Genomic DNA, 25,695 nt, shown 5'->3' with positions numbered 1-25,695 from the left:
AAACAGACCACAGTTTCTCTGTTAGAATTTCTGTTGGAAACCGCTTAATTATTCCCCACAGAAACATTTTTTCTGAAGATAACTGCACCTTTAGTAACAATACCAAAGAGAATGAATGATGTGAATAACTCTCCATCAAACGAGAAGTTTAATTGTCATAGAGCCATGTTAAAAGTAGATCAACTCTGTGTACACTAGTACAGTCAGTGTAAATGAAAGAACACTACAATATTGTAGGTAACTAGTAGACCATCTAGGCACAAAATGCATTTTGCTCCTGAAACACTGAAGATTTTTTCCTTGTTTAAGAAATTCACAGAATGCAACCTTCTCAAATCTCCATATCTCTGCATGACTGTTCTCAACAATATGTTCTCAAATGCTGGTCGTTCTTGTGTTTTACTAGACTGAACAACTCAATTTCCAAAGGATTTTTTGATCACCCCTGGAATTACAGACATAGCATGGCATATATTTCTTACTCCATTTCCTTCTATCATCACATGTTGGATCAATAGTCATTCCAAATTTAATCCACGTAATATGCAGTAATCTTGTTCTCACTGTAATCATCACCCTCTTAACTTCTTGCTAAACAATGCACATCAAAACTGACGTGTCACTTGAGTCAATGACAACTTGACAACTCATCTTTTGCTAACAGAACCTTCTCACACTCCTCTCCCCTACCCTATCTGTATCTGGAAGGATTCAAGTCAGTCCAAAATTTCACTACAAAATTTCACCATGCAGCATCAACATTTTTAAGCAAGCAAAAAGCTAATTGAAAAGTGCAAGTTCTAAGATTTTTTTTTTTTTTTAAATATTTACAAGCACAGTTCTTAATCTTTGGGCTTCTGTACTTACACAAGTCCCCATTCAGAAAGCTGATTAGGAATGGTGTGAAATAGTGGGGACTATGAACTGCTTAGATTCTTATTTTATCACTTTTTTTTTTTTTTTTTTTTTTTTGGAGCCATGTTCTCTCTATATCCATACACAAAGTAATCCACTTCTTAACAAGTTATCATCTCTTCTTACACACTTTTTACTTTAAAATGGTCTGGACAAACCCAGGCAACTCAAAATATTACTGTACTAGCTAGTAGCACAGATATGGAAGCACATACGAATAACCAGACATCAAAGAGAGGCATAGGTCATTTTTTCATTTTTCCATTTCTGATTAATCTGCTAAAATTGATACTGTAATATTCAAACTACCTTCAGAGTGAGCTATGATACTAGACTTCTTATGCAAAGGCATAGTCATCTTTCCCTCCCTCCCCAAAGTAATTAACATTCCTTGCACAGGCAGCTGGACATTTGTTAATCATTAACTGTTTGTGGAATAAAGACAGGGAGGGAAACTGTTAGCCATTCCTCACAATGGTACACCAAAAAAATCTTTAAGACAGAAGATTTAGTGAATAGTGTAAAATTATTTACAGTAAAAAAAAACCTGTTGTATTACCATAGCACATTTAATATTTTGCTGACAATATCTGTTTGTGTGAGCAAGACTTCCCATGTCCAAACATAAGTAATTAACTTAGGAATTTAATCAATAAAAACCCAGCACTTTTAACTAAAACAGAAAGCAAGAGGTATCTTTTAAAAAGATGAACTATGCTGTTAATCTCTTGGATAGTAAAATAATACACATGACCAGAATTGCAACACCAAATATAATAGAGGCATAACCAATGCACACATTCCAATCTTATCTAGAATCACTTTGATTCACTCTACCTTGCTTTCATTACAGGAAGGGCACAGCAAGGGCATTCCTCTCAGATCAAACAGAAAATTCCACAGACAGAAGTTTCCACATGTCTGATTCATTGCAGATTAAACCCTTATCATTAGACAGCAATCTCTAATTTTCATAGAGACAGGATATACCCTGTCATGGTGAATCTACAGGCAAACTTTGTGTGTGTGTGTGGGGGGGGTGTTGGGGGAGGAGGAATTAAAAAAAAAAATAAAAAAAATCTGTAGAATGGAGATGCATTCCCCATGGAAGAGCTATGCCTGTCACCCTCACAGCTTTTGAGAAATGGAGAGGACAAGGTACTAGCATTGAAGATCACATACATAATTCCATTCCTACATTCCATCATAAGCTTCTTTGTACTGTAAATCTTTCAAGCTGAACTACCAAACTCCCTCTGTGCATAAATACAACTGGAACTACAGGTAACACATACAAGGAGAAGTCTGTATTCATTTTTAGCACATTATTAATGCATTCTGTATTCATTTTTAGCACATTATGTTACCATCATCTTCATTTCTTTACCCACATGACTGGAGCAGTTCTGTAATGCTCACATACATATACCAGTAACACTAAAATCAGAAGGCTATTCTGTAACTATACTTCTTACATTTTGAAATTTTTAATATAATAATCTTTTAATCCTTAAGTCCTGTACAAAATATGAATAAGCACATGATCAGCAACTTCAAAACCAAAACTCAGGAATTTTCATCTTTTAGTGTATAGAGGAAGTTTCAGGCTTTTTGCATCAGCAAAATAAAAATGGCCTTTTGTATAAGCACCCAAAATGATTGATTTAAGAAACATGTGGATTTTGGAAGCAATCCACTTTAGTGAGGGTTATTCTAAGAAGTAGATTGGGCAATGAAACAATGTAACTACTGAATTTTCTGTGTGTAACCTTCCCTGTCATATAGGCAGATACTCAGTTCTGGTATCAGTGACGCCACACTGACAAGTCTGCACAGACGCAGAACTCTGAACTGAAAGAACTATTAACGATCACCACTACTGGTAGGTCAAGACAATTTATATCCACTAGCTCAGCAGTTCGCTCTTTAACACTAATGCCTATCAAAATTACGCAACTCTTTATAAGAACCATGAACATATTGATTTATCCTTGTTCACAAATAATATAAAATGAAATAGAACCAGCTATTAGCAGTGTGGATAGAACACAAGGAGTTTGGGGAAATCTCATTTCTGAATAAGGAAATTATCTGTTGCAGTCCTGTTGCTAGATTCTTTGGACACTTCTGTTTTCCCCAAAATTCCTCTTTGATGGCACTGGAATGCTAGGGATTTTCTTTTGTTGAGCCACACGGAGACTGATGAATTGAAAATTTATTTTTGGTCACGTTCAGATGACCAGTGCAATCAAGTCACAGATGCAATAAGACTGATACACAGATTACAAAATGGACCTGCAAACTGTAGTTTCAGCAAGGCCCAAAGTATTTTTAAATCCAAGTTCTAAAGCTGCAACTACTGCATGTTATAGGTTGTGGAAGTTTGCCAAATATTCATGTAGGTTTGTCCTTTGTTAAGTATGTCCAAATGCTGTATGATTAAAGTTTAAAATCTTCAAAGAAAAGAATAAACATTATGTAATCATTTCAAGCTCCCTTCCTTTGACCTTAATATGTACTTCAAAAGCTAAGCAGATGCTTAGTAGGAAATAAATCCCCAACTCAACAGATGTACCAACAATGATATGGCAAGATGCACCTTCCATAGCTTTTGGCAACCCCTCCCTTTTATTATTCCTCTGCTCACAAGTACTTTTCAAGTCAAAGAGAGGCCTAAGCAAGTTAATAGGCCCTTAATATGTACTCTGCTGCCTGAATTGATTGCTGTTTATAAGGTAATCTTTGGGACCGCATGTGGCTCAGCCTCAGTTCATCTCCTACAGAGAGACAGCCCCCAGGCAGCTCTGTTTTCATCAGACCAAGTTGTAACCCAATCAACACCTTTCACAACCAAACAATCCTTTACTTTCAGCATCCCTGCAAGAGAGGAGGGGAGCCTCAGCTTTTGTATGGGATCTCTATTTGGCAGCTAAGGTGATGTTTTACTCAGCAGGATACCTAAGAAAACTCTCAAACTACTTTGGAAGATCCCCTTGCCAACAGCAAAATACAAGATGAATATGTTTGTCTAAAACCAATTCAGCTTCTTCCAAAGACACATTCTAAAAGCTACATTAACAACCTAATAGCACTTTGTGAGTTACCACCATCACAAATGCAAATTATATAGTTTCCTTCTAGCCTAAGAAAGAAAGGTAATCAGCTAGCTCTGGGCTGCTCAGGACCTTGGTCTAAACCCAGGCCTCCTTAACCTCTGCCAACTGAAACTCAACATTAGCTCTAAATGCCAGGCTTACCTCTAGCACATTTGATGCACCTGAAAAGAAACATGAATGCAACAGCATCATCCCACAGGTTAACCCAGCAGCACCATCAGTTCCACACCTTAGCCTGAACATAATCACACCCTGAGTACAGTAGTGCAAAGCTGCAAACTGTAGTCAAGACCAGATGATCCCTGACAGGTTAACCAGGTAACCTCTTCTGAACTTGAGTACTTATATGCACATTCAGGTGTCAGGCAGCCAGGCTATCAGTGCCAGCAATAAAGCAAAATAACACACCTGCAAAAGTTAGTTATCTCCTAGAAAAAAAGCTTTCTGGATTGTGGTTTTTTGGTTTTTTTTTTTTCAATAGCAGTAAATTTAGGACTTGTCCTAAGTCTAACTGATAGCAGGTCTCTGGCTCTTAACTTTATTTCTTTAAACAGACACAAATTGTGCTGAACTGGATCCATACTTCCTTTAAAAAAGTTTTGAAATTTCTCCTAATACTAGAGGGGATCTAAAGATGCAACAGTTATTCTTAGTAAGCTGCTGTTACAGCTATTTGTACTGTCTCACAAAAAAAGAATCTATGTGCCAAATGCCTCATTTTTAAAACCATAACAAATTGGTGGAAAATATATTTTAGTTGCATGAAATTTTAAGCAAATGTTTTTTAAACTCAAATTATTACTCAGTTTAGGCACAGTTATTTTTTTTTTAACATAACTAATTTTTTTTTCCTGCACAATGGTCTGAGTTTGGCTTAATGCCACTGAAGAAAAATGCAGTAAAAAGAGTGAAACCACACAGATCTTCCCCTGCGTCAACTTCACTCTTACTTTCAACATCATACTGAACACACTCAAACCCATTGGGTACCATTAACTAGAAAGCAGAAAATAAGATAATACCCCATTTTAAAAATAGTCTACACAACAAGTTTTTAAAATATTTGTAATCAACATCCATAAATATGCCTCCTCAATTTAAGTGTCCCACACAGATACAATTGTCTCTCCCATCTTACGGCCTAAGCTAGCATTTCAGCTCTGTTCCATGTATTGCATGCTTGACTATCACTGAAAATTCTGGTAGGGAAGTCATCAAAACATGGGATAAATGCTTTAAAAAACAGATTATTGTGTTTGGGTGGGCATGGTACTGTAAGTGGCTTACTTATTTACTGTCACTATAAAACCTTTCTTCTGGTGGGCTCTGGAGAAGTTTGATAAGGACTCTTCTGCAAAGGATTCACAAGACTGGTGGTGTGAGAGTTGAAATGGGTAGATCTTGTCTCCCAGTCACATCAATTCAAATTGTTCTCATGCTGCTCGTCTTTCTCAGTTCAATACCAAAGGGAGGGGAATGCCCATGCACAGCACAAAATATGCCACTACAAAAAACACTGAACATATATCAGCATTAAAATATCTTTCCATAGCAGTTAACTACCAAATTAATCTTCACTTGCCCCCCCCCCCTTTAAAAAAAAAAAGTACTGTATTATTTTTACTGAACTCTCCTCATTGAGAAGGCTAAGGGAATGACTGTTTCTGCATCTCTGACCTAAACAACTTCCTGTTTCCAGAATAAGAATAGCTGTATTTTTTGTTATTATTTAGCAAAGATAAACTAATATTTCTTGAACAGATATGTTCCCAACATTTCTAAAAAAAAAAAACAAAACCAAACAAACCTTGCATACACTTTTCACCTGACACAAACAAAAAAAAATGCCTCTCAAACTCAGAAAGTGTTACTTGAATTCCTTTAAGAGCTTTAATTATACACTATTCAAACAAATAGATGATGTTTGCCCTTGTATTATTTTCCAAAGAAATAATGAGTTTAACAGTTTGTGCTCGAATTCCAGGTTTTGACCTGGAATGTCAGTGTGGCAACTGACCAGCCAATTCTAGAATCCAAGAATAATCTGCATAAGTCCTTTGATTAAGAAAAAAATTCCTCTCTGCTGACTAGAATTTCATTCAAATCTCCAGCATACATATTAGAATCAGGTTTTAGCTCTCTTAACTGCTAACTGAAGTGCTGATGCAGCCCCTCATTTAAAAGATTAACCTTCCAAATTAACATTCACAGGCTTAAGAACTTAACTCTAAGTTAGAGTTTATAGAACCTAATAATTGTACTACAAGGGGGAGTTTTGGTTTGGTTGGTTTTTTTTTGTTAGGGCATATGGGGTTTTTTGGTGTGGTGGGTTTTTTTGTGTGTGTTTTTTTGTTTGGTGGGTTTTTTTCTTTTTTTTTTTTCTTTCTTTTTTTTTCTTTTTTACAAACCACATCAGAAAAACCTTAGAAATTCTTACTCTAGCACATTTATACCTCAGTCACTGAAGAAAGTTAGCTGCTATAGCTATATGGGCAAATCATTAAATTCAGTACAATGTAATGTGGCAGTACAGAATTCAGTGCAGGGTGAAAAAAAACTTGTCTGAAAAGCTAATTAAATACCTGGGAGATTAGTTTGTGCTCTGAGCTTCGCTCTGTGCCCAAACTAGATAGGGTAAAAATTTCTTGTGCAAAAAGCTGCAACCACTTAGTGTTCTACAGAAATAGAGCATCTCCTAACCCAGCTCTTTCTTCAAAAACAGTGGGAAGAACTACTGCGCTTTGCAAGAAGAAAACACTATGAGAAGACCCTCATAGGAGAGGGTTTTCTTCCCATTTACTCCTCATTTCTAACTGGATACTAATACTCACATTAGTAATTTTAATGTCAAAACCTATGTGCCAACGACACTGTATTTGTGGACAGAAGCTAAGCAGAAAATGTCATTGTCACAACTTCTGTAAACAAACTTTGACTAAATCTTAGAGCATCTCCTCCTCATAGCCTATCACATCAAACCCACCAGGAATATTCTTTCCTGACTACCAACATCACCTAATCGTTTATGATTTTTAATTTAATGTTTAACAGCTTTCTTACAAAAAGATTTGATTAACATTTATTCTGTTAACAGTTTTCAGTGACCTACAACCTATCTGACAGATCTGCAAGGACTCAGAATAAACACAGCACACAGTCACCATATGGCTTTGACAGCAGCATGTTTGCAATTTGTATAGTAGAAAAATGTAAATTATTAGGAACTTTTTGGTTTCTTGCGGGTGTTGTTTGGTTTTTTTTTTTAAATTTAAACTGAGGGAAACTAAGTTATTCTATATCCTGGTGTTTATATTCATGACTTATACAAAAGGGGTAACAAACTAAAGTATATGGAAGGTGCAACTTCAACATGAAGCATTCACTGAAAGAGTGTGAAGAAAGTCTCATATTTGTAAGGCTGCTTAACTTAAAACCAAATCATACTAGTCTCAGTTTTGATTAAAAATGCCTCCCCCGCCTTCAAGTGGTTTATGGCTGTATCAGTACAACAAACAGACAGAAAATGTTCCCAGGCATTGGAACTCTATTCCCTCCATTGCTAAACTGCTTTTGGCCTGTGCCAGCTACCACTCTTCCAAAGAGCTCTAGGGCACAGTTAGGAGTCAAAATGCAGCAGACAGCATTCCCAACAGACAATTTGGGTGCAGCCACCCTGCCTAAAGGTAGGAGAGCTGTTAGGATACATGCAGGCCAGTTGGCTTCTGTTCCACACAACGCTGCTGGTTTAATGGCTATCCAATAGGTACTTAAGTGTTCTGCTCCATTGATGATCATGGTATTTAATCTTTGTTAATGCCTGTCTTCATATTAAAACTCAACAATAGTGAGTGGTGGAATGATTCGAAAAGCTCAAAAGCCAAAGACCACTGAAGAAACAGAACCTGAACCTACCTCTTACGTATAATGTAAATCATATACTGCATTTTAATTAATGCAATTACAAGAACACTGCAAAGAAATGTCAACATGCTTATTACGTGTTAGCAATGCTCTGTACCTTTTAAGAGTATAATTCAGTACTTTGCTTTATGTAGCTAAAATCCTATTCATTTTCCATAATGAATTACTGTCTTCCCAGCTGGAAATAGTTCTGGTTATATTAAAAATAGTGTCTCATAGCCATTAAGCTTTATTGATGGTATTTTACGCACAAAGAGATAGGGCATTAAAATTAATTTTCTTCCACGTGCTCCCATTAACATTTTTTTTACTTGCTCCTCTAACATTCTTTACCAAAACAAATCATCTTTCCTTATCATGGTAGCAAGGTTACACTTGAAAATTACATGGTTCCAAGAGAAGGCTACACAAGAAAGATAAATCCACTAAAGGTTACAAACTACATCTGACTCAAAAACTCCCCAAATACAAAATAACCAGAGACTGGGAAAGTATTAGAAAGGAGTATCATGTTAAGGAAGAAGAACAACACGGCAGACACACTACTGGAGACAGCGTATCAGGCTAGACAGACCTTTGTTCTAATAAAACACAGTCATACTTACGTCATTTTAAGTCAGCAAATTAGTTTAATCACCTTAAACTTTGTTGTTATTGTTAGAACAGAGTTGCTGTTATTCTGTAACACTGATGGCCCAATAACTTAAACTCAGGTTACTGAAAGAACAGTAAGATTCCTGGTAACAAATAACTATATTGCTGCATTAAACACAAGTAATAAGATTATCATGCATGAAGTTCAGACTGCTACGTCACCTTCAACACCATTCTGGAACTAGGTTGGGAAATACCCTCAATTGTAGAAGTTTAGAAAATGCCTGCTGGTAACCTTGCAAGTTGAACTAGCTGGGAAGTTTCCTATAACAATGTGTTTGTAAAATTCATCATAGTTTATTAAAATAGTTCAAACAAAGTGTCATCAGGGCAAACCTTACTGCATAGGGTCTATATATCATAGAATCATAGAATCGTTAAGGTTGGAAAAGACCCTTAAGATCATCGAGTCCAACCGTTAACCTAGCACTGCCAAGTCCACCACTAAACCACGTCCTTAAGCACCACGTCTACCCATCTTTTAAATACCTCTAGGGATGGAGACTCAACCACTTCCCTGGGCAGCCTGTTCCAATGCCTAAACATATAACACTCTGCATCTGGGTGTACAAGGGTTGCAAATCCAACCGCTCTAGTACACAACTGGCTAGACACAACTGGACACCAGAGAATTCATGACTCTTGAAACTTCCTTCGTTTCTGAACATCAGCTTCCAGGATGGGCTCCCATCTTCTGTAAACATTGCAATGAGATCTTTCTTAGGCTAAATGACCCAGGGCATCTACATTCCCAAAGTCTGCTGGCTCTCTCAGCTATCTAAATTTTGAGCACTAGAAAAAAAAACAAAACCAAAAGACAACCACCTTGAAACAAGATAAAAACCAGCTCTTGGTGATAAGCTAGAAGCTCTGATACCTCAAGGAAAGCAGCAGCCTGCTTGGCAAAAAAATCTTTGGAGAAGGCCAGATACTGAGCAAAACTAGTAACAGTTCTCATTTTCACAACTGAAAATCAGTGTGGAAACTTGCTCACCATGTTCTGGTGGTCCCATGACAGTGTCACATCCAGCTCAGTGGGTGACACTAAATGGTCTTGTTCACCTATACAACTGGAAGAAGTACTGGGAGTTCTTTCTAATATAGTTTTTAAAAACATACTACAGCTTCCATCTTTCATTTCACCTTTGAGGAGCGTAAATACTTAATGGAAATGCTCTATTCTTATATTTGATGACCAAAAAGTAAACAGGAAGACATTCTCCTTTTTCCTGCTTGCCTGCTGGGATGGGAACTGGGACAAGGAATAAAGAGGTTTCAGTATTGCTTTGGTTCCATATAGCTCCTGCTTTAGGTTCTCCTCCAGCAATTGCTTCTATCATTCCTTAGAGCTTTTCTAAATGGCAGTAGCAGCATGGTATTGACATGATTTATCTCACTTTTATTGCTCAGTGCTAATGGGATTTAGATGGTGCATGTGTTTTTTTGTGGCACACTGGGATCTGTATCAACACAATGCATTCTATTATTAAAACATCCCAATCTGCTTAACTCCTTATCAAATTCTTCGGGAAAATACTTTACAACTGCTTTAGTAGACAATTTATATAACCAGCTGATCATCTCAATTTCCAGACTTCAGTCTAGCTCACACATAAAAAGCTATCTTAAATTCCAACTTCTGAACACACATACCTAAAGGATAAACAAATTGTTTTGTTGTATAAATTCACTGCACAGAAATCTTGTTTTAACATTTTTCCTGTCATACTGTTATAATACACCCAGAGTCTCCATTTATTATGTAATTTTATCTCTGTACAGTAACAGTCACAATGCACTGTTATACTTCTGAATCATTATATATTGAGTGATGATCTCTGACCTCCTTCCCTTACCCACTTGGCTTGCAGTTAACAATTTATGAGCTGGAGATAGCATGAGGCCGAACCTCAAAATAATCTCATTAGTACCATTTATTTTCTTTAGTCATACTTTCAATCTCTATAACTTCCTGGGGAAATGAGTTTCATGACTTTATTACACTTCATGTGAAAAATACTTCCTTTTAGGTTGGTTACCTGTTAACTGTGTGTGACCTATTTCTTGCATTGCAAAAAAAAAAAAAAAAAAAGTGATATGAGGAAGGTGGTACAGAAACTATTGCAATTTTATAGATTTCGATCATCTTGTTCTCCTCCTTTCCTGACCATTATTGCCTTTTCAGGCTAAAGAATACTTCCATGAAAGCTAAAAAATGACTCAATACCAAATTCTCCCCTAATGTACTTTTTTCTGTGTCTTCAGAGCGATTAGGCAACAAAGTAACCAAAGCAACTCCAGAGTTTGGGTGTATGGGTGCATTAGGGCTCCCTGTTAAGAGATTTACGTCTAAGGGTTTGGACAGGACTGCAGAAAACAGAACCTATGAAAACCAGCTGACCTAAAATAAAGGTAAGTCTTAGAAAAAAGTACTCAAAATTTAGTGGCAAAGTTGTATTAAATTCTCTTGGGAAAATTCCAGAATTACAGGTACAATTATCAAACACCAATACAATTTCCTATCTTTTGAAATGTAAAATTAAAAAAAAAAATCAACATGGAAAAGATAGCCTGAAAGCCAGCAAAAGTTCCATGCATGGAACTAGCTATTTGATCCTTCTATCATCATCAACCATCTAGTCTTTCTGAAAATGTGATTGCTGTCCTTGATTCCTATCCTTGATTCCTAAGAAGCAAGGCACAAAATGATCCCTTTTAGCCACCAAATAGTTAAGTGTTGACTCCAAATAACTTCCTAAATCCAGTTTATCTATCTTTGAACTGAAAGTGTAGTATGATGCTTTCAAAGACAGCAGGAAGAGACATGTAGCTCAAGGGTAAAGTCAGGAGCCCTTTAGCAAGCTGAAAAAGTTACCAAGTTGCTTGCCAGATCTCTTTAACACATTCTTTAATGTGCTTTCTTGGCTAATTATCGGTGTGCTCCCTGTATCAAGGCCAGTCCGTTTTGAAAAACATGACAAATATTCAGACAGTGCAGTATAAAGAGTGCCTTCTGTAACAATTCTGATGGCTACTTAGCAAAAAAAAAAAGTCAACACAAAATTTAAGCTACATTGTCAAGCTTGTAGACAGTCCGTGTTCTTTCCTCAGTTCCTTTATATCAACATTTGAAGGAAAAACTCACCCACCAAACACAAATACACACATTCTTCCCCACATCAGTGTCTTAAGGGGAATTTGTTCACTAAGACTAAAAACAAGTAACTCTTCTTCACCCCCACCCAATCCCTCTAATTCCTGAAGAACTGCAAACACTAGATACCAGATATGAATATAGACAATGCCTCTTCCCCACCTTGAAAATACAGAGCCATTGTCCTGAATAAGATTATTAAATAGAAGCTGGTTTTGCCCCAAGTTCTGCCAACTTTGTAAATCTGGCAGATTAAAAGGAACTTACTTAAACTCACATCAATTCTTCAGTAAAGCAAACTAGCCTCATGCCAAAGAGTCAAGAGGCAACACATGCAGACAACTAATTCTGCCCCAGTAGTAGTGTCACGAAAATACACGTACCTATCCACATACACATAAATAGGTACACATGTACATCATGTACATTTGTCAAAATAAAAATATTTCTTCACTCTTTCATTCTCATTACCATTATCTATCACTTGGACAATAAATTGGCAAACTCAGACTCATTCTGTAGGACAGCTAGACACTTATTCTAAAATACTATAACACACAGTAAACTTACGTCAGAAGAAAGGCATAATGATACACAAATGAATAGTCTACACATATACCAAAAACCTAAACGTGAAACTACTAAGTCTTGGAAAGTATGCGATTCTCCGTTTTTAGAAAATTTGTTCCATAATCTTAACTACGTGCTTTGTTAAAAGCAAAGCTAAGAGAAGCAATGCTACATTTCAAGCTCTGGAGCTGGTTGTTTACCCACAAACTACATAATTTATTAACTGACTTTTACAGAAGAAAAAATATTGCCAGTAACAGTTTGTTCACCTAAATCTTGAAGAGTAAAGCAACTTTGTGAGTCTGTGTTACCCACATTTACAATTGTGGGAAGCATATAGAGCACACAGAATGGCTACTGGATGAATCAGATATGATTGCCATTTTTTATTCTCAGTTACAAGTTTTTTTTCTGTAAGACATCATTCATATATGTCATAATTTGCCTACGTATAACTCGTAGCCAAATTTTGCACAAGATTTCTCCTCAATTTATTTTAAGGTGCTTAGATAGTAGCACAGTATCAATGCTCTACCTTGATCAGAGACATAAACGAATGGGTAGCTACACAGATGTCCAACCAAAATGTTGGAAGTCAGCACTAGAATTTTACTGAAACCATAATTATGTTTCTTCTGAATACATGACACTAGAATAATTCACACAGATGCTCGTCAATTTATGCAAAATTAATGAAATAAGTCAACAGTTCAGTCTGCTTCATTTATACGAGGGTTTTTTTTATAGTTTGCATCTATGCTTTCTTTGACAGAACCCTTTCCATGAAGAAGGCACTGCTTACCAACTTAAAGATGGGCACCTATAACAACTCTAAAGATAACTACCAAAACCAGCACGTATGGCAACATCACACCCATGCATACCTCCAGTAAATGAACCAACAGAGATGTCACTTAAGATCAAAGAGCATGAAAATCCCTGCAGAGAACAGTTTGTTGCCTTAGCTTCACAGCCCCACTGTCCACAACACAACAGTGTTCACATGAAGCAGACCTTCATTTTGTATCAATAGTATTCTTATTTTTGCCAGGCAGCAGAGATTTTAAGATCTAAGAATGGCTTTAGGTAGGCTGGTTAGAAATGAGGACAACAGAGGAAAATTACTTATCAAATGTATACATATAATTTCACTGAAGTGGTAGATAGAACTATATATATATATATTATTGGTGACATTTTTTTGTCCTAACAAGAACATCTGTATCAACTGTGACACTATAGCTTCTCTTATGTCTTTGCTGGCATATGATTTTATTTAGAATATAAACTAACAGAAAGCCACCTTACCTTTTTCTTCATCTATTCGAAAAACTCCTACACCAGATCCATCTCTGATAGAATATCTAATCTCCCCATCTCGTCCTGCATCTTCATCATAAGCAGATACTGTCATTACTGAGGAGCCAACAGGGGCATCTTCTTTTATAAAGCCTTTATCTGCAAATACAGAGAACCGTGGAGGGTGCAAGTTTTCATTCACATCAACTATCTCAACCTCAACGTAACACGTAGAGGACAATGAAATGGGTTTTCCTTTGTCCTTGGCCCGCACAGTCAAGTTATAAAGTTGTTTCTTTTCATAATCCAGTCTTTGTACAACACGTACTGCTCCACTTAGTTTGTCAACATCAAAAGTGCCCTCTCCACCGTCCAAAAGACTGTATCGTACTTGACTTGACTGGCCTAAATCAGGATCATAGGCTTCTAGCCATGTAATAATAGTTCCTTCGGGAAGATCTTCTCGAATTTTCACATGATAATTTGAAGGAATAAACTTAGGAGGATTGTCATTAACATCTTCTACAGACACTTTCAAAATAACTGTTGAAAATAATTGAGGTTCTTCAGTAGGCTGGTCCCTAGCCTCTATTTTCAAGAAATAGACGTGCTGTTCTTCACGATCCAGAACCCCTACAACTTTCACAATTCCTGTCACAGCATTAATGGTAAACTTGTCTGTATCTGTAAGAAGAGAGTATTTCACTTCTCCATTAGCCCCTAAATCTTTATCAGTAGCTTCAATTTGAATTATTTCACTGTTTGGCTCTTTGTCTTCACTCACTTCAACAAAATAGCTGTCTTGCAGGAACTCTGGTGGGTTGTCATTAGCATCCAAAATTTTTATATCTAAAAGGTGCCAGGCAGACTTTTGTGGTATTCCAAGATCATAGACAGTAATATTTAAAGTATATTTATCTTTTACTTCTCGGTCAAGGGGAGATAAAATTTTCAGCATTCCTCTTTCCATATCAACAATGAAACTACTGTCTTCATTACCTCCAGAGATAACATACACTAGTTTTCCATTGAAGCCAGTATCAAGATCAGTAGCATTCATAAGTATTATGCTGGAGCCCACAGGTTGGTCTTCTCTTATCTCAATACTACTGGGGAGAGTACTTCTAAATTGAGGTGCATGCAGATTCACAGAGTGAGTGTCAAAGAAAACATCCTCAACTTCTCCACGACTGTGCAATTTATTTGCTTGTAAGAGTTTCTCTGCAAGCATTTTGGCCACACCAGTTTCTTCACATTGCAAGTTGACTGGTTTGCGACTAGTAGCTACAGTTATGTTGATATACAATGGTTTTGCAAAGTTTTCTCCATCTGTAGCTGTAATTTTCAAACTGTGAAAAGACATTTTAGCACCTAGGCCATCTATTAGTGACTGTTTGAGTGAAAGTACTCCAGAATTTGGATTTAGGCTAAATAAATCCAGTTCATTTCCAGATTCAATTTGGTATCTCACCAACTGGAGCTCATCAGCATCAATAGCAGATACAGTTGTTATTTGTTCTCCAACACCAAGATCCCTGGGGATTGTTCCCTCACAATTTATTTTCTCAAACAGAGGTATATTGTCATTGAGATTATTTAAAATAATAGTAACAGGAACTTCAACTTCTCGACGATATGGTATACCCCAATCAGAAGCTCGAATCCTTAAATTGTAAACCCTTGGCATCAATTCATAATCCAAGTCTTCCGAGGTACTAATAATCCCACTGAAATGGTTAATCACAAATGGCAAAGGATTTAGGTTTGCAATGCTATAGGTCACATAGCCGTTCTCTCCTTCATCAGGGTCTTTTGCACTTACTCTCATGACACTCGTACCTACTGGCACATTCTCATCGAAGGAGGCTTTATAGGATGTCTGAGTAAATTCAGGAGGACTGCTGTTCATGCCTAGTACCTTAATTAATACTTTTGCAGAAGCTCTTCTATCACTTGTCACAACTTCAAGTTCAAAATGGGATGCATATTGGGCTTTTATGGATTCTAAAGTGGTAATAAGACCAGTGTGAGTGTTTAAATTGAATTTTACTTTGCTGGGTGTATTTTTAAATACATATTTCAAATGTGGGTAACTAGGCAGAGCTTTCACCATTATCACAGGTGTGTTTGGAGGGGCAAATTCACTTATTTCAGCTCTATATATCTCTTTTTCGAATCTGACAGGACCAGACTTAAATTGTGGTGATGTCACATGAACAACTTTTACAGAGGAAAACTGGGGGGGATTTCCTTTATCTTTAGCTTGAAGGGTAAGGTTGTATCCAAAAGGGTGGCTCTCCCAATCGATGTGACTGATGGCTTTTATTCTGTATTCTTTACCTCCTGGAACAGACCTCACTGTTTTGAACTGTTGAAGTGGATCGCCTGCAACAATATTTAATGATGCTATTTCCCCATTTGAACCCTGATCATTGTCCTCTACAGTTACAATTGCATAAGTTGGATCTTTGTCCAATTCTGATGGAGTCAATGTAACAGCTGTAATAACAGGGGCATATTCATTTGCTTGCTCTACGTGAACAGTTAGTTTTGCCATACTACTTATGCCACTGCTACCATACAGCTTCAGCCCACGGTCCACTGCAAGAATTTCCATCTCATAACGCTTAGTATCTGAGTAGTCAAGTCTACCAGTTAGAACTACCACTCCACTAGTTGGATGTATAGCAAACACATCCGTTCGTTCTTTAAAGCTATAGTAGAACTCTCCATTTGTTCCTATATCTGCATCTGTTGCACTGACTCTTGCGATGCTGGTCCTTATTGCTGTGTTTTCAGGCAAAGAAACACTGTAAGATGTTGGAGAAAACAAAGGTCGCAAGTCATTTGTATCCAGTACCTGTATCCTGACCTTCGTGCGCGTTTCAGCATTTGTATTTTTTTCAACTGCTTTAACAGTCAGCATATAATGGTCTTTTACTTCTCTGTTAAGGATAGCTGTGTTTCCTCCCTTGGTCCTTATTCTCAAAAAGCAAAAGTTTCCAAGAACATATTCTTCAGCTTTGAATAAGTTCTCATTGTCACCAGAAATAATCTTGTATCTTAGGTCCCATAATGGATTTGCAATGTAAATGCCCATTTTCACTGGATGCCCAACATAAGTCTTGGCTGCAGAATTCTCATACACAGTGGCATTATATTGTCCTTGTGTGAATTGCATTGGTGGAGCATGATGTGGCCTTGGATTTCCTTCACAGTTTCCAAAATGCTGCACTAGCAGCATCAGCAGCAACATCATAGTCAAGTATCTTCCCATGGCAGCAATTACAAAGAAACCCTGAAACAAGAGAGAGATGTGTTAAGACTTAGGACTGTTCAAATATTATTCAAATAACCTTGATGTTTAGATTAGAATTCACACTTGAAAGAACACCAGAAGTTACACATCTAGGTTGTATCCTTTTTTGCAGAAAGTTTCAACATGATTTGCAGCAACAGAAAAGCAGATAAACCAAAACTCCTAAAAAATGCCAAGAGTCTGCAAGACCAAAAGTCTAGGAATGACTACCATGACAAGGGGAACACACAGAGTTAACTTCAAATTAACAACTCCATGAAGCAACATGTTAAAAGAAATACGCCAGTGCTGTCTGCTATAAGCAAGCAAACTAGATCTGAACTAATCTGGAGTAGTCAACATTCAGTCCAGTCCTCTACTTCATACGTGACATTGTCTTCTGTAGAAAATTCTTCTCCCTCATTTCCCTTAGATTGAAAAATGGCTGATGTCCGATGATATGGAACTACAAGAATTGGCTTGAAATTACCATTAATTCTTCAAAGTATCCTATAATCACCTGTTCCAAGAATTGTAAAAATTATAAACAGAGAATAGTTCTGTATGTATTGTATCCTCTTATAAGGGTACTCAGAGCTGGAGAGTAGTGGATAGCAGTGCATATCATAAAAAAACATTTTTATCAAGCAACACTAAGTTGTAAAACCAAGAAAGAATGAGACACATTCCTTTATTCCCCTCTCAGAACGGATCTGAAACAAATCATTATCAAGGGCTATGAGAACAAGAATCTATCAAAATAACTAGAGGAACTATTAAGACATGTTTCTCAAACACACTCCAGAAATGACAGGGAAAGAGTCTGGAACAGCAAGACAGACATGGAGACACACCCTCACTGGCTTTCCATTTTGAAGAAGTCAGTGTATCAATGCCTAAGTCCAGGCAAGACTGCAGTAGGAGGAAAGGCAGAAACCTCAGGAACAAGACTTTTGGGACCACCCTCCGCATTGGGGTTTATAGCAACAGTCTTTACTCCCTGAAGTCTCACAGAATAACAAATCAAAGTTTCAGAACACTTTCTCAACAAGCCCAAGCTTTCAACAAAATCTTGAGAGAAAAATTTCTTTTCAGCAAGTAGAAAGCAATTGAGCTTTGACTTGATTACTTCGATTAAGTAGTACACATTCTTTCCTTTCACCTTTCCCTATTTATTCTAAGTATTTTTCCCTTACCTCTCCTTTAGCATCTTCTTCCCTGGTCAGTCTGTTATACAACTCATACTAATTCCTAACTGCACTCTGATTTCATTCTTCCGGACCTTCTCTCCCACATTTTAGCCCTAGTTTGTCCCCACTCTATCTTTGGCTGTCAGCCTCTCCTCAGTTCCTATCATCACACTAGTTCTGTTCGTCTCAGCTCGAAAGGTATGACATTACCTTGTCTCCTTCCTCCACTCACATTTTCTCCAACAGTTATTTCTCTCTCCCCTAATTCCTACCTGCTCAGGTAGATACATGAAAGATTGCCTGGGCTGAAATTCCATGGACTGCCCCTGCCCACCAGAAAGCATTAGAGCAAATTAATCTACTTGTGTCAACAGTTCACTCTAAAACCTCAGAGGAAGCTAAGTCAGTCACAGCCATCAGTAAGTCAATGATTTTGAGAAGAGAAGAATTTAAGACTCAGATCCACACAAGCTATAGGAAACATTAGAGAGGAGTAACAAAAACTTAGCTAGTACCCTTTTGGAAGAAAAAAAAAAAAGTGTTTCTGTCTAATCCAGTAATCAAGTTACATGATTAAAGCTATAACCATAGCAAACAATAAAAAGTGAATGAGCAAACAATAAAAAGTGAATGAGCTTTTAAAAGTAAGTCACTAGCTGAAACCACTACTTACAAGGTCTTAAAGCTAGATGAAGGAAACGTTGGGAGGGCAAATGAGTGTGAAGTTGGGACAGCCACCATTTCAATAGGTTAACAATATTATTCCTCCCCTATCTACTCTTCTTCCCAGGCTATGATTTGTCCTGGGAATAAACACACACTTGGGTCTCCAGGGTTTCATCCCCCTAACATACTGCCAAGCAAATGAACATTTTCATAAAAAAACCAAATCAAAACAAACAAAACAAACCAACAAAAAAAACCAAACCCAAACAAAACCACAACCCAAACCCTGCAATAAATAACTGATATCACTACTTCCAAAACTCTGAGCAATTTAAGATGCCACTAGACTGTCCTAGAAGAAATGTTAAGAAGTTATTACATCATTTTTAAGTAATCAACAGAAATAGGTTCTTATACTCTACCTTGCTGGAATTTTGGAAGCCGTCTATTACCAAAAACTACTTAATGATCAGATCTTATGCTGATCTGATCAGATCTTCCCCTCTTTTCTTCCTCAGTTACACTGGGATATATTTTTTTTTTAATTTATGCTGAAGTCTAAAATCCAGCTTGACCTCTGATGCTATGGCATCCTGTAACTCACTGGCTATACTTCTGTTGGCAACAAGCTGTCTGAAGTGGTGTATTTATTATGTAATACATTGTATCTGTCTGTATCTTTTATCATTTGCTCCTCACATCTCAGGCACATCAGACACAAGGTGGAACACGCTATGATGCATTAGACTGCATTAAGATATTCAAAGTCCTCATTAAAACTTGAAGTCAAACTCATGTGTATTTTACTATTACCATAAATATTTTTCTGTGCCATAACACCTTAAGCACTTTTTGCTGCTTTTCTCTAATAACTTCAAGTGGAGTCCGCTCAGAACTGGCAACAGGCAGCCTATTACACACGATGATGCAACTACCAGTAAGAGAATCCAAGCAACTTCTAAGGTTTGCTGAGTCACAATCAAGAGTTTAAGAGCATCTCTCAAGTGAACAGTTAACCATGTTAAATAAAAACAAGTCAGTCATTTCTGTTACATGACACTTTTTCCATCTTGTCATAATTTACAGAGCTACTGGAAACTAAAAAATGTTGATCCAGGATTATCCAAAAATCAACATAATATAATCTTGATAAATATCTAAAGTATTAAACAATGCCAGTTGTAAAGACAGTTAACTACTAAGCAAAAGTATGAATGTGTTATGATAAGGTGATAATGTGTTAGATATAAACTCAGATGGCTTATTACAGTAAGCCAGAATGACTGAATTTCAGAAACATTTTTGCCAAAGGCTACACTTTGAACTCCTAAAATTTTTTATTATCTTTGGAATATGACCAGTTTAAGATTTTCTGCATCCATTTTCAACACATAAGGCAACCGTTTGCTTAACAAAACATCATAGCCCTAGGTTTATAAGAAGTGCACACTGTATTTATTCTGAAAAGCTACTTCCAAACAAACTTTGATCTCCTATTTATCCAAATGATAATTTCCAATTTTTATTTATATGCATACCCAGGTCATTTTTATTGATATGCATATTCAGCGCTGGGACACATAAGACAGTTTTACTACTTAGTTACAATGTTAACAAAATTATTAACACATCAACACCATTAACACATTTTGTGTATGGGAAAAAAATAATAACACAACTTAGAAATATGAACTATTTTCATATTAAAGGTATAAGAACAAGCAAAATTTGGGCGCTAGCAGACATCGAATTGATAACTTACAAATGAAGATGATTTGGATAAGACAGCAGTCATATAAACGACTGTTTCTCTTAACAGTATGTTTACAGTACCTAGACTTCAAAGTTTATAGTCCGAGATTTGAAAGTTTTAAGCATAAAATACAGAATTTAGTAAATGGCAATCTCAATGCCAAGCAAGCCAACAAAACAAACAAACAAACTTATCTTCTACATAGTGTATCAATGGGGAGTATAAATGGAGAGATTTACTCCCTCACCAATCAAATAGAAGTCTCAGGTAGAAAAAGAACCTAAATCAGGCCACATAGCCCAAGTCACGGTGAGTCTCAGTCCCATTGCTATCCCTTTTCTACATGCAAGATCTGCCAGTTCAGTCCAGAAGGACCTACTGTAAGACTAAGCTACATCGTTTACATTAGCAGAATGAGACACTGTGAGCATGGCCCATTACACCGCTCTAGGGAAACATCAGAGAGCATTCTGATGACTAAAAGAGGTTCTTTAGTGCTGTTTCTACAATGCTTGTCTATGGAAATCTTTCACTAACTTTTAACAAATGTAGTGGGGTTCCCCCACCACCACCACATGCACCAGCTTCTTTGATTTGTAATGTTAAGCTATTAACACTAAAATGTTTCTATCAATCAAAACATCACCTATTTACTTTAAAGGTCAGTTTTGATCAGCATATGCAACTGATGCCATTTGACACAAACGCACCGTGAAAAGTTATTACTGCAGTAACTAAACTGGCATGAGAGTGTTCCTATTGTAGAAGCCTATGAAAGACCATGTGGCTTTGTGGGCTGTACTAACTGTAGTTACATCTACTCTTTCAACTGTTTAAAAGCAATTAGTTATGTAGCCTGATTGGAAAGAAAAATAAGGTCTAGCTGTTTCAACATGCTTAAGTTTCCAAACAAAAAACTTCAGTGTCTTTTGCTTTTCTGGGAGGGAAGGTGTCCAGCTGTTTTGGTATCCAGAAAATTAAACAGAGGATGAAAGCTTACGGTAATGTTACTTTAGCAAAGCTGGTAAATTATTCAAAAAATGTACATTGTTGCAGAGATTAATGTAACAGTTTTAACTTGTGACTAAACTCCAATAAGTTTTATGCTTGTATTTTCCACATTATGAGTTAATCTCATGAGATACTCTGATTTCGAGATCTTTGCTGTTAAAAGGAAAACGCAGCAGCTGTATTCAAACAGCACGCAAAGACTCTGAATCCACAGGGAAACAAAATTTCACAGAGAATTTTGACTATTTACCTGTATGGCAGTTACTTACTAGTGTATCTAATACTGAACTCACCAGCTGTTCAAGGAAAAGCAGACCTCCAATCTCTGTGAATGAAAGAGTTTGATCGAAATTTAACATGGCACCTTGAAGTTTGTGATGACAAAAATAGTTTTACTGAGCTTGAACTCAGTTTTAAACTTAAAAAAATTAAAAGATGTAAGTATTTGGGGGTATAAAGGGATATCAAGTTTGCTTACTTGCACTGATAACTTAGCCGTATAAAGTTCTTTTGTATGCTAAGTTATAAAATGCAGGAGACTATCCTACTACTGGGACGACTACTAAAGCTTACCTTCCAGTCTCCTAAAAGTGAGATTTTAGCATTTCACAGAGAACAAAACAAAAACTTTAAAATCAAATAGTTCACAGCGTTAAAGGAAGGTATTTAACTCACTAAATAGCTGAATATTTCCACATGGTCAGACAGGTAAATAGGAAATACACATCTACTACACAGCATTCCTTTCTTTTGCAGAGAGACAGAAGAGGTGGTGAAAGAATACGGGTAATATTTCCCATGCAACTGCCTAGGAACAACTTGCATGCAAGTAGTTTAAACCGCAGGAAAACCTGCTGTTAGAAGGCAGCACTTCTTAGTTTATTAATAGGTTTCCAAAAAAAGTTTACAACGGGGGGATATAATCGACGGTAAGTCACACCGTCACTTACTGACGCCAAGAGCTTAAAAAGCACACCTTTCAAGCAAAGCTTTGTTCTGTTTAAACTGCCGTAAAGAGGAAGAAAAAGCAGGAGAAGCCGCCCGATGCGTGCAGCCGGGGTCTCCGAGAGAGCCACTGCTGAACGCCGCGTCCTCGCGGACCCTGCGCTTTATCCTTCGGAGAAATCCGGCGAGTAACGCAACGAGGGTCGCGGTGTTAAAGTGCAAACAAAGGAAAAAAGTCACCCCGAGGTACTTACTCGCCACCAATCGCCCCTGCCGGCTTACCAGGGAATTAAGTTTGCAATGGCCCATCGGACTCATCCGAAGACACCTTGCCTCCAGGGGGAAATACCGGCGCCACCCCTTTTCCTCGACCCAACTTAGGAGCAACCTGCCGGCTAAACCCCCGCCGCCTCTCAGGGGAGCGCGGCCGCGGCTCCAGCCCCGCCGGCCGCCGCCAGCCGCGGGGAGGGCAGCGGGGCGCCAGGGCCCGCGCCGCCCGGCGGCCACCCCGGCCCGGCGCCGCGGGCGGGCGGGGGATGGGGGGAGGGGGCCGGCGCCGCTTCGCAGCCCCTTCCCGCGGGCCCCCGCTCGCCCAGCACCTCCGGGCGGCCTCGCCTCAGCGCCGCAACTTCCCGAGGGGTGCCTCGCCGCCCGGCCGCCCCCTCCCCGCGCCGCCGCTGCCCGCCCTCCCCCGCCACCAAAACTTCTCCCAACTCGCCCGGCCCGGCTCCGCCGCGCCTCACCTCTCCGCGGCTCACTGCCGGCGGGGCAGGGGCGCGGGCCGGGGCCAGCCCCGCATGGTGCCCGCCGCGCCGCTCCCCCTTTCTTCCCCGGCCGTCGCCGCGCCTCGCTGGTGCCCCTCCGCCCCCTGCGTTCCCCAGCGCCCCCCGCCGCCGTATTCCTCCGCGGCGCTAGACGGCCGCCCCTCCGGAACTCGTTTCTGCGGTGCTCCGCGGGCGCGGCAGGAGCAGCGGCGGCGGCAGCCTCCGCACCCCGGCCCGCCTCCCCACCCAGCGCCCGGCCCCGCCGGGGAAGGACGAAACCACAGCACGAGCTGTTCCTCCCAGTGGCCAGGAGCTCACGGGGACGCCAGCGGCGCCGGGGCGAGGGGACCCACCAAGCTCCGCCGCGCTCGCCCCGCTCCAGCCCGGCCCGGGCGGCAGGGAGGGGGCTGCCGATCGGGGGACGTGGGCGGCTTCGGGTGTGGCGAAGTCCTCCCTCGGAGAGGCTACTCAGAAACTTCAGAAAGCTGCAGCCGGGGAATGCCTTACGGGGATGGCGAGGGAGAGCGTCAGACCCCACGGGAACAAGCGGTCCTCGCTGCCGGGGCTCTGCCGTCCGAGGAGCAGCGGGTACCCGGGACGAGCCCCGCGGTCCCCACTCGCGCCGGTGGCAGCGAGGAGCGCCCTGCGGCGACCGCAGCGCCTGGGCGACCGCTCCCTCTTCCCCCGTGCGGCGAGCGGGAGGGGGGGGGGGGCCGGCGGCTGAGCTGCCGCCCCCGGGCCGCGCCGGCGGGCTTGGCCTCACTCCTCCCGGCCTCGGGCCCTTGGCTGGGATGGGCTGGGCGAGCCGCCGCTTCACGGCCGTGCGGAGGGAGCTCCCCCAGCAGAAGCCGAAACCGACTGACGGCTATCCGGCTCCCCGCCACCGTTTTAAGGAGTAGCGCCGTGCCCCGGCGCCGGGAGAAGCAGCAGCGGGGGGAGCGCGTGCGCGGCCGGGGACGGCCCGGGGAGCGCGGCGGCGACCCTCCGGGCCGGTGAGAGGGAACGGGCTACCTCAGGCGGGGAAGCGCCCTGCAGGAGTCACGGTGAGGGGATGTCTGCCAGCCAGCCCAACGTTAAAGATTAATACTCTGAAATAGTCCTCGGAGTATTCCCCGCTCATTAATAAGTGATCACGCTTAATAACGATCAAACGTTTGCCTGGGGAATCCCGACCCAGCGGGCTCACGGCGAAGCCGGGCTGCGGGCGGGAGAAGCCGGCGGGGGCGCATTTACCGCGCATTAGCCCCGCCATGTCTTTTATTAGCCACATAAATAAATAAAGCCAGCTGCGCAGGGGGCCCTGCCGTAACCACAGCCTCGCGCGCCCGGGGCTGCGGATCAGAAGGAACCGACCCCTTCAGAAAGCGCCGACTGCCGCCTCACCGGCCCGCAGCCACGGGGCTCCGCCGTGCGCCGCCCCTGCAGCGCCCGCGCCCGCTCCCGGGGCCGCCCCGGCAGCCCCCGGCCCCGGCCGCCCCGCGGCGGCGGGGGCGCAGTTCCGCGGCGGGCGGGCAGGGGGCGCCGCGCCACAGCGCACGGGCGGCCGGGCATGGCGCCGGCGGCCAGACCGGCCGGGCTCGGCCGAGCAGCGCGGAGCCGGGCAGAGCCGAGCCGGCAGCCCGCGGCGCCGAGCCCCGCTCCGGCTGCGGGGGGATGGGTCGGGAAACCTGCGTGCCGCTCTCTCCGTGAAGGTGGCGGTGTGGCGGGGGGTGCCCTCAGCCCCAGGTACGTATAGCTGTGGATAAAGTCGCTGTGCATGTATATAGATATCGATATATACAGAAACATACATACACTACACAGTTATAAAGCACGGGTTGAAGCGGCAACCTGAGTATTTTCAATAAGGCAGCAAACTAGAGCACCAAAACTCTCAGGGGAATCATCTGCCTAAGCACCCTGCTGATAATAAACTCATTAAACAGAGAACTCACCAGACCAGCTGGACTCGGCGCTCTTCTCCCAAAGTCCGCTCCAGCTCAGTTCATCTCCGCACGCTTCCTCCCCCCCTTTCTTTTTTGTCCTTTTGAGAAGAAGCGAGCAATGCCCCGGTGCCCACACACCTCTACAGCGTGAACTCGGCCGCGGTCCCGGCGCTCAGCGCGGCCCCGGCGCGCAGCAAGCGCGGCGCCCGTCCCCATCGCCACAGCGCGGCATGTCGGCTCCGACCCATCCGCTGCTTTAAACTTGAACGAGGGTGGGATGGAAAAATAGACGGGAAGGGGGGGAGAAGGAAAAAAAAAAAGAAAATAAGAAAAAAAAAAAAAGAAGACGAAAGGGAGGGACAGATCCAACTTTTTAAGACATGTCCAGGCAAAGAACGAGCAGAGTTGAGGAGTTGCAGCAGCGGAGAGAGTGAGAGTGGGGAAGCTGCGCCGGATCGCTGATTCCCTCCCTCCCTCCTTCCTTCCCCCGCCTCCCTCCCTCCCTCTCCCTCCC

The 25,695-nt window shown here is 40.8% G+C and overlaps 1 protein-coding gene across 6 annotated transcripts in view; it reads right to left on the bottom strand.

The window, feature by feature from the left end:
* The window catches only part of FAT1 (FAT atypical cadherin 1), a 115,200-nt gene extending 89,589 nt beyond the window's left edge, over positions 1-25,611 (bottom strand). For 3 of the 6 annotated variants that reach the window (XM_087736450.1, XM_087736454.1, XM_087736455.1), the window contains exons 1-2: positions 23,236-23,342; positions 13,639-16,927 (exon numbers count right to left, since the gene is read on the bottom strand). In XM_087736450.1, the coding sequence (XP_087592576.1) occupies positions 13,639-16,906 (3,268 nt within the window). In that variant the 5' untranslated portion in view covers positions 16,907-16,927; positions 23,236-23,342. The other 3 variants (XM_087736451.1, XM_087736453.1, XM_087736452.1) reach the window with 3 other exon arrangements.
* Between the last annotated feature and the right edge of the window lie 84 nt (positions 25,612-25,695).

Source organism: Nipponia nippon, unplaced genomic scaffold (genome assembly GCF_047370975.1).
Source record: "Nipponia nippon isolate SJK-2023a ecotype South Korea unplaced genomic scaffold, ASM4737097v1 scaffold_6, whole genome shotgun sequence".
NCBI lineage: Eukaryota > Metazoa > Chordata > Aves > Pelecaniformes > Threskiornithidae > Nipponia > Nipponia nippon.
The sequence above is the reverse complement of the archived record's forward strand: the minus strand, read 5'-3'. Positions and strand labels throughout refer to the sequence as shown.